Here is an 8,514-nt window from a genome sequence, read left to right on the forward strand (position 1 = left end):
CCACTGCCTCCCGCCCCCCCCCCCCGCCCAGGCCAGACGCAGAGGCCCTGGGGTCACTTGAGCTTTTATTCTGGGAGGGGGGGTCTGCCTCTCTGGCTCACAGGTCCCCAGCGTGTCTGGCCGAGTGTTCCAGCGCCCGTCTCCTCCGCAGCTTCTCTTCCAGCTCGGCGGTCAAATCCGCCAGGCCTGGTTGGGGGGGGGGGGGGGCGGGGGGACTTCAGCCGCATCAGGGGTCCCCAGCCCACGCTGTCCCCCCACCCCACCCGCAGAATCTGTGGGCCCCGTGAAAAATGAAAATCTATTCAAAAGCCTTGAGGGGTTTCAAGACCGCACAGCGTTAAGCCAAGCGTGGGGCCCTTCGGAGTGTGGGTCCCGCGTGACAGCACGGGTCACCGGCCGCACGGACCCCCAAACGCCTCACCTGTCGCGGGGAAGAAAGCCTGCGCTGAGTTGCCCGCCGGTTTCTTGGCCAGGCCGCCATTGAGGCCTTGGGGCTCTGGAGGAGGGGGCAGAGGAGGGACTGAGGCCGGCTCTCCACCGGACAAGGGAAGGGCTTGGGGGCGGGACCCCTACCTGGCTTGGGCGCAACGGGTGGCTTTGGCAGCTTTGGAGGCTTTGCCTGAACCTTGGCCACCTTCTTGAGCTTCCGGATGACCGGCCAACTAGGGGAAGGCACTGTGTGGACAAAGGTGTGGCACGTCACGTCACGTCTACCTTTCAGCCTCCTCCCCTGTCCCCGTCTCCCCCCCCCGCCCCCACCTACCGTCCCCGTTCACGTAGGTGGCGGCTGGGGCGTGTGCGATGGGGACCACGTAGTTCTCATCCTCGTTCGGGAGTGGGGTGAGCTTGTTCGGGCTCGACACGGGTGTGACGGGCACGGGAGGCAGCTGCCTGGGGCCACCCGAGGGGGGTGCGGGACCTGGTGAGAAACGCAGTCGCCAGATTCACGCGTGTGACCCTGCGCGTGCGTGGTTCTTACACACGCTCACCCAGGAGTCGGTGTCTGTGTCCCTGTGTCGCATAATCTGGCACACCGAGTGAATCTGCACAGTTGAATGCAGGCAGAGGGTTTGTACGCGCACCTGAATGCGTGGATACGTGCCTGCCACCGCGAGGGTGCTAGTATTTGTCCGCGTTAGCGTGTGCACCCACGTGCCTATACGTGACCAAATTTGTGCTCGCCAGTGAGCATTCGTGTCCACACACGCGATTGTGGCTTAAGGTGTGTGTATGTGTGCACATTCGTGCCCACTGTGCACAAGGGGCCCCCCAGCGTCTGCTCAGCCCAGAGGCCTTCCTAGCATCGTCTTCCCGCCTTGTAAACGGGATCCCCCCCCCCACCCCTTTCTCAATAGCCACCCCGGTTCCCATCTCTGGGTAGATGTCGCTCCAGGTGAGCCCTCCATCCCCTCCATTGCCCATCTCAACCTACTGAAATCCTTTGAGGCCTTAAGCAAACAGCGCCTCCTCCAGGAAGCCTCCCCCCTTTCTCTCCCCAACTCTAGGCACCGCTGTCTTCAGCCCCAGGTTCAACCCCACAGGGCTGGAAGTGTGTCCAGCTCTGTCCCCCGCTCCACAACCCGGAGGGCAGGGTCTGGGTAACTTCTGGGTCCTTGTAACTCTGGGTCCAAGACTGGACACGGGCGGCGCCATGTGGGTCCCAGGTCTCTCTGCACTATGGCCCAGCGGTGGCTGCAGGGCGGGGGCATCACCTGGGCCTCGGGGCGCGGGGGCCTCGCGTGCCACCCACACACTCTCGCCGTTCTCGTTATCCGCCTCCAAGTAGCCTGGAACAGAGAGTGGTCCTAGAGGAGGCGCGGCGGCTGGGGGTTGATCCAGGGGTGCCCCGTGGGGGGGGGGGGGCAGGGGAGGGAGAGGCACGTACTGGGTTCCCGGAGTTCCCTGAGGCCGCACTCACCTAGCACCTTCTCATAGTCCTCGTCTGGCAGGAAGGGCACCAGCGATTTCTTGGTGCGTGTCACGAAATAGTTGACCACTGCGTCGAGTGAGTCGCAGGAGAACTGGAGGCGGGTAGAGGTCGCAGTCGGGGCTGCTGGGGAAGGGGCGCAGACCCCCCCCCCCCGCGTTTTCCAGTACCCCAGCCCAACGCTCACCGGCTCCTCCACGTCGATCACATACTTGGGGCCCTCGTGCTTCACCTTGTAGTGCCGGACCACCGACGACCTGCCCAGGAAGTGGTGAGTGAGGGGGCTGGCGCAGGCCCAGGAGGAACCCGCCCCTCGTCCTGGCTCCGCCCCCACGGAGGGGCTAACCTGGTCCTCCGCACAGTGACCGTGCCCCGACCTGGCGTGACTCTCCCGGGAGAATCAGGCCCTCTACTGACTGCACACCCCCGCCCCCCAGGAAGACCCCGCCGCTGTCTTGGCACTGCCCCTAAGGATGGCCGCGCCCTGATGGCGCCACCCCGGGAGGCCCCGCCCCTCCTCTGGCCCCGCCCCATGGATTCTAACTCCGCCTTCGATGTGGAGGGCCACTCCCTGATGGCTCCACCTCCGTGAGGCCCCGCCCGTGGGTTCTAACTCCGCCTTCGATGTGGCCCTACCCTTCACCTGGCTATCCCAAAGAAGGATTTAGGGCCAGGCTCTGATCCGTCCCCAAAGTGGACCTCCAAAGCCTGATTCAACCACCCTGGTTCAAGGGGAAGACCGGCCTATGACTCCACCCACAAGTCCTGATTCCGCCCAAAGGGCTGGTTACCACCCCTGGATTTGATTTCTTCCTTGCTCCGGAGGTCCAGACCCGGCCCCGATTCCGCCCCGAAGAGCCCATCCTCACCCAAGGGTCTGACCTCACCTATAGAGACCCGCCCCCGCCTCAGGATCTAACCACTCCCCCAAAGGGGTCCTCCGTCCGGCCCTTGGCTCCGCCCCCAGGCGTGGACCCCACCCCCCCATTCCGGGGAGGGGCCGGCCTCGGGATCCCACCCCCCCCCACCGAACTCTGGCCCCGCCCCCCGGAGACCGCGTCCCTCCGCCCATCCCGGCGCCGCGCATGCGCACCCATTGAGCGTCTGGCGCGTGGTGACCGACACGCCGCCCGTTCCGTCCCCGCTGGGCCGCAGCAGCAGGTTTCCGCACTCGGGGTAGCGCTCCAGGAGCAGCTGCGCCTCCAGCCGGCTCACCTTCAGGAAGCAGCTGGGGCGGACGCGTCCCTCACTCCGCGCAGGCCCCGCCCCTGGGGCGCGGCCACACCCTCCCGCGGAGCCCCGCCCCCGGCACGTGGACCTCGTCCCGGAAGACGGGATTCCCCGCAGACCCCGCCGGCCGCCCCTCGGGCCCCGCGCCTCCGCCCGCCGCCGTCCCGGGGCTGCGCGGCCCGGCGGGGCACTCACGAGGGCACCTCGAGCGCGCGGCGCGCCTCCTCTTTGGCCAGGGCCTCGGCCATCATGTACAGGTGTCCGGGCAGCAGGGTCAGGTTGGACGGGATGCGGAGCTGAGGGGCGATGAGGCACCCGAGGGCGCCTGGACGTCAGGGCACGGGCGGCTGGTGCCCGCGTCACCGAGGGGACACCCTGAGGTCGGGGTGCGGGCCCAGGCAGCCAGGATGGGAACCCGGGCCTGGGGGCTCCAGAGCGACCCTGCGCCTCCTCAGGGCAGGGGTGAAGAGACTTCAGGGAGGCGAAGGACAGATCAGATGCTCGAATGTAGGCTCTCAAAACTCTACAGGCTGCGGGGCCAGACAGGGGACAAAGGACTAAAGCAGAGATCAGGAATGTTGACAAAAACTCCTGGCTCCTAAATAATGGCAGATCACTTTCCCAGTTTTAACACCGTTGGCAAAAACAGAAGCCGTTGCGGGCTGCGGGCTGCGTTGGGCTCAGAGGCCGCCAGCGTGAGACCCCTGTAGGAGACTCTGGGGGCCTGGTTGAGGACTGTGGCGTCGAAGGAGAAAAGAGGGTCCCCGAGGAGGCACCCAGTCTTACCTCTACCACCGTCAGGATGAAGCCTTTCCACATCTCCCGAGACTCCAGGCTCTCTACCTGCGGAGGGACAGAAAAAGAGCCCATGGCGATGAGCCTCGGTCAATTCATCTGTGAAATGGGAACGAGGAATAATAGCCACTGTTTTCCAAGGGTTCTTTTGAAGATTAAACGAGTTGGGACCCGGGTTACTTTAGGATGTCTGGACATCATAAGTCCTCAGGAAAGTGGGATAGAATTCTTTAATGTTACTGCGTCAAGTTTGAAAACAATACAAATCAGATCCTGTATCTCCAATGCTCTAAACCCTCCCCGGGCTCCCGTCTGCTTTGGGGTAAAAGCCCAAGTCCTCCCTAGGGCCCACAAAGCCCTGCACCCCACGCCCTGTCCCCTCCCTGCCCTCCTCCCTCCGTCTCTCCCCTCCCTCCCGCTGCCCAGCAGCCTCCCGCTCCTCCCCCCTCCCCCTCCTCTTCTTCCTCCCGGCTCTTCAGACTCACACGAGCCTTTGCACAGGTATCTACGAGCCGGTTCCCTCACCTGCGGGTCTCGGTGAGGCTTTCCCCGGTCGCCCTGTTTAACATGGTAACCCTGAGCGCGCTGCGTCCATTCCCTAGCGCTTTTTCCAAGCGTCTCCTGCCGCCTGCCCCTCCAGATACGTTTTACGCACTCGTATTGTGTACTGTGTGCCTCCCCCGCTCGACTGCAAACTCCACAACGGGGAGGAGTGTTAAGTGTCCTGTTCACTGCAACCGGGAGAATGTCTGGCACACGGGAGGCGCTCGATAACCTTAGCTGCAAGGTTGAACGATGGCCGGGGAAGGGGGGGGGGGGTCCATCCTTGCGGCTGGCGTGCTGTTCTGGCTCCTCTCTATGTACTGTCCCATTTTGCAGGCGAAGAACCCAAGGCCTAGAGAAGTCAAGTGACTCGGCCAGTGTCACCAACCCAGCGGTAGCCTCCGTGCGACTCCATGCTAGTGTGTGTTAGTGGTAAGTGTGACAAGGAGGGAGGGGCCTACCTTGAACCTGATCTCCTGGTTCCGGAGGACCAGGCTGAAATGGATGCCTGGGTCTCGGGAGCTTCCCCAGGGTGGGTCATCTGTGAGCTTCACAAGTGCCGTTAGGTCTAACTTCTCCACGTGCTGGGGATCCGGAAGCAGGGGTCTGAGCGCCAGGCTTGTGGCTCCCCAGGCCCTCTGGCTTGGCCGAAACACCCGCCCTCTATGCTTGGTCCCTGAGGTCAAAGGAGGGGGGCGGGGAGGGGGGGGCGACCAGCTCATTCCCCTCCTTACCTGGGAGTCCCGATTGCTATTATAGAAATAGAGAGTGCAACCCTTGAGGCCTGCCCAGAATTTCTTGTAATCCTGGGGACCAAAGGTAGAGAAAGAGAAGGAGGTGAGAAGGGAAATCCGGGTACCTCCATGGCACCCACTCCTGCCTCAGGACCTTGGCACTGGCCGTTTCCTCTGCCTGGAGACTCTTTCCCCAGATCATCAGTTTCCTTCATCACCTGCTTTGGGTCTTTGAACGAACGTCGCCTTCTCTGGGAGGCCCTCCCCATCCATGGCCCAACTTCTGGGGATCTGTTGTTCTTTGAGAAAGGACCAAAGAATCCTCCTTGATGGAATGGGGAATGCAGAGCAGCGCCCTGCCTCCGCCCCGCCCCTGGCCAGTGTACAGAGGCAGGAGATCCAGGAGTAAGTTGAACTAACCGTCCACCCACCCACCCATCTATGTACCCATTTTCGCACACATACACCCCCTTCTCCTTGTCCACCCCGTAAATATGTATTGGGGTCTCCTGTGGGCCTGAGTCTGCGGTCTCAGAATTTCACAAGGTTCTGGACTCTGGAAGTTATTGCCGATTCAGGATTTGCCCCCAGGATTCTGAATTATAAATGTCCTAACTCTCTGGTGGTCCAAGGGGGCTGATACAGCTCAGATGGTAAGAGAATGGGTTTGTTTGGTTTTTTCCCAGCAAATATTCCCTGAACATCTGCTCTGCACCCAGTTCTGTTGCAGAGGCTAAATACGACCTGGGACATGGCTTCTGTTTCTAAATAGGTTGTCTTCCAGAAGAATATAGAAAGCATAGATACTCGGGCGCCTGGGGGGGCTCAGTCGGTTGAGCGTCCAACCTCAGCTCAGGTCACGATCTCACAGTTCGTGGGTTCGAGCCCCGCGTCGGGCTCTGCGCTGACAGCTCCTCGGAGCCTGGAGCCTGCTTCCGATTCTGTGCCTCCCTCCTCTCTCTCTCTCTGCCCCTCCCCCACTCACACACTGTCTGTCTCTCAAAAATAAATAAACGTTTAAAAACTAAAAAGAAAGCATAGATACTAAATCTTCCAGGGAAGAGTAATCAGTACCCCGAGAGGGACAAACCCTAGGCCTTGAGATCTGGAGAAAGGCCCTCCAACTGGGAAATCCGGGAAGACTTCCGGGAGGAGGAGGTACTTTCATTAGTCCGTAATGATAATGAGGATAGTTTTCATATTGATGCCCAGTAGCCATCATCAGTCCACCTATCCATCTGTCCATCTGCCTGCCCATTCATCTGTTCATCCACTTATCTACCCAGCCACCCATCCATCTCTATGTCTGTCCAACCATCGACATACCCATCCATCCACCTACCCATCTGTCCGTAGATACATTTAAGTGACATTTACTGAGGACTGACCATGTGCTTGGCCCTGGGAGCAGAGCAGTAAGTGATTAAACTCAGCAGGTCAGACCTGCTTTGTCGTGTACCCACTATACGCCATTGCACAAGGTATTTAAGCTCTCCGTGCCTCAGTTTCCCCACCCATGAAATGGCGATAAAGAGGAACCTACCGCAGAGGCCGCTGAAAGAATTGGGTGCGTTAATACCAGTGAACAGTGCTTGCGGAGTCAGGACCCCAGACCCCTTCTCCAGTAACCATGGTTACGGCCCTACTATACCCATTGTGTAATAGAGAAAACCGAGGCACAACGATGGGGAGTCCCTTGCACAAGGCCTGGGAGTCAGGAAGACGTGGGGACCCCTGTGGCCTAGATGGTGTGTAGGCCTGAGGGGGGGCGGCGGGGGGTGGGCACTTGGAGGCACAAGGAAAGGAGGAGGGGACCGCAATCCGCAGTGGCGGTGGGGGTGGCCAGGGAACGCAGTAGGTGGGTGTTTGGGGTTGTAGCAGAAGATGAGACAAGTGTGGGGGGTGGGGCGCCTCAGGGAAGGAGGGACTGGGCTTGCATCCCTCTCTGGTCCTGCCAGATGCGGCCCCCTCAGCTATCTCTCCTGGCCTTGACCCCCCCGCAGCTGAGGCTCGGCTCAAGGTTAGTGTGGGGCTGGGACCTGGGAGCCAGAAGGTTTTCCACTTCCTGGGGGAAGTCCCCGATCTGTTTGTATCCAAGAGAAAGAGAAGAGAGACCAAGAGGGAGACAGAGGGAGGCAGACAGGCAGGGAGAGACACAGAGAAAGAGATAGACCAGAGTCAGAGACAGCCAGAGGGTGGGCAGAACCTTTTCCAGCACCCCCAGCAGGCGCCCGGCCCCAGCCACTACCCACCCCGCCCCCTCGGCCAGGTGTGAAGATCCAGGCTCAGAGAGGTGAGTGCAGCCACCCAGGAGCCCAGCAGTGCCTTACCCGGTCACAGGGTCCCTTCTTCTCCAGAAAGTTCTCGTAGTAGTGTGAAGGTAGAGCGCCTTTGGGTTTGGGGACCCGGGGTGGGCTTAGGGCTGAGGCCATGGTGGCCCGGGTCTTTGGCCTTGGCCTCTCCCTGGGGTGGGTGCCCCAGCTGGGCCAGGAAGCAGAGAAACCGGTTCCAGGGGAATTTTTTCTTCTGTCAGCTCCCCAGCTCCCTCCCCTGCCAGGTGCTGGGCGGGTGCTGGGCCAGGCAGGTCCTAGGGAAATCCCAGCCTCTCTGGTCTCCCCAAGGAGTCTGGGAGGCCCGCTGGAGCTGGGGAGGAGGGAGCCACTGGGAGGCTCTCAGTGCTGAGCGGGGACTGGGCAGAGGGCGCCCCGGGAGGAGGGACCTGCCTAAGCAAAGGTCTGGATGTGAGAAGGGAGGAGCCTGGTGCCCGCGTGGCAGTGCGTGTGTCCAGAGAGGACACAACAGGGACATCGCATGAAGGTCTGCGTGCCCCTTAAGCTGCCTGCCTGCTATACCAATCTTCCCTAAATCTCCAAAAAAAAAAAAAAAATCTTACTGGGATTTTGATAGGAATCGCACCTGTGTGTCACTGGGAGCAGACAGGAGATGTCAACTCTTTGACAAGAGTCAACTGAGCCACCAACTGCTGAGCCACCCAGGCGTCTCCAGTTTTAAAAAAAATGTATCTAAGGGGCGCCTTAATATCTATTAAGGGGCGCCTGGGTGGCTCAGTCGGTTAACCTTTGGACTTAGGCTCAGGTCAGGATCTCACAGCTCCTGAGTTCCAGCCCTGCGTCTGGCTCTCTGCTGTCAGCACAGGGCCCGCTTAGGATCGCTTAGGACCCTCTGCCTCCCCTCCCTCTTTGCCCCTGCCCCCCTCCCCCAAATAAACATTTTAAAAACTCTTTGAAGCTTTTATGTAAATTTCAGTAATATTAGTTTCAGGTG

At 60.7% G+C, this 8,514-nt stretch overlaps 1 protein-coding gene across 3 annotated transcripts; it reads right to left on the bottom strand.

Moving 5' to 3' along the window:
• Positions 1 to 52: 52 nt before the first annotated feature.
• STAP2 (signal transducing adaptor family member 2) lies at positions 53 to 7,938 on the bottom strand. 3 transcript variants are annotated; one of them, XM_043586201.1, is made up of 14 exons: positions 7,560 to 7,938; positions 5,448 to 5,528; positions 5,230 to 5,301; positions 4,957 to 5,079; positions 3,944 to 4,000; positions 3,353 to 3,453; positions 3,021 to 3,155; positions 2,115 to 2,184; positions 1,919 to 2,021; positions 1,713 to 1,787; positions 764 to 919; positions 574 to 675; positions 422 to 496; positions 53 to 186 (listed from the first exon to the last, which is right to left on the bottom strand). In XM_043586201.1, the coding sequence occupies exons 1-14, from the start codon at positions 7,659 to 7,661 to the stop codon at positions 98 to 100; spliced, it is 1,341 nt and encodes a 446-aa protein (XP_043442136.1). In that variant the 5' UTR covers positions 7,662 to 7,938; the 3' UTR covers positions 53 to 97. The 3 variants fall into 3 exon arrangements, with proteins under 3 accessions (XP_043442136.1, XP_043442139.1, XP_043442138.1); XM_043586204.1 differs by lacking the exon at positions 5,448 to 5,528 and having other exon boundaries at positions 7,560 to 7,937; XM_043586203.1 differs by lacking the exon at positions 422 to 496 and having other exon boundaries at positions 7,560 to 7,937.
• Positions 7,939 to 8,514: the final 576 nt, after the last annotated feature.

Source organism: Prionailurus bengalensis, chromosome A2 (assembly GCF_016509475.1).
Source record: "Prionailurus bengalensis isolate Pbe53 chromosome A2, Fcat_Pben_1.1_paternal_pri, whole genome shotgun sequence".
NCBI lineage: Eukaryota > Metazoa > Chordata > Mammalia > Carnivora > Felidae > Prionailurus > Prionailurus bengalensis.

Excerpts from the sequence above, each read along its gene's own strand:
- STAP2 (XM_043586201.1), bottom strand. The coding sequence starts at position 7,661 with ATGGCCTCAGCCCTAAGCCCACCCCGGGTCCCCAAACCCAAAGGCGCT. Across the intron at positions 2,022-2,114 it reads TGATCGACGTGGAGGAGCCG|TTCTCCTGCGACTCACTCGA; the intron begins GTGAGCGTTGGG and ends ACCCGCCTCCAG. Across the intron at positions 497-573 it reads ACCCGTTGCGCCCAAGCCAG|AGCCCCAAGGCCTCAATGGC; the intron begins GTAGGGGTCCCG and ends CCCCTCCTCCAG.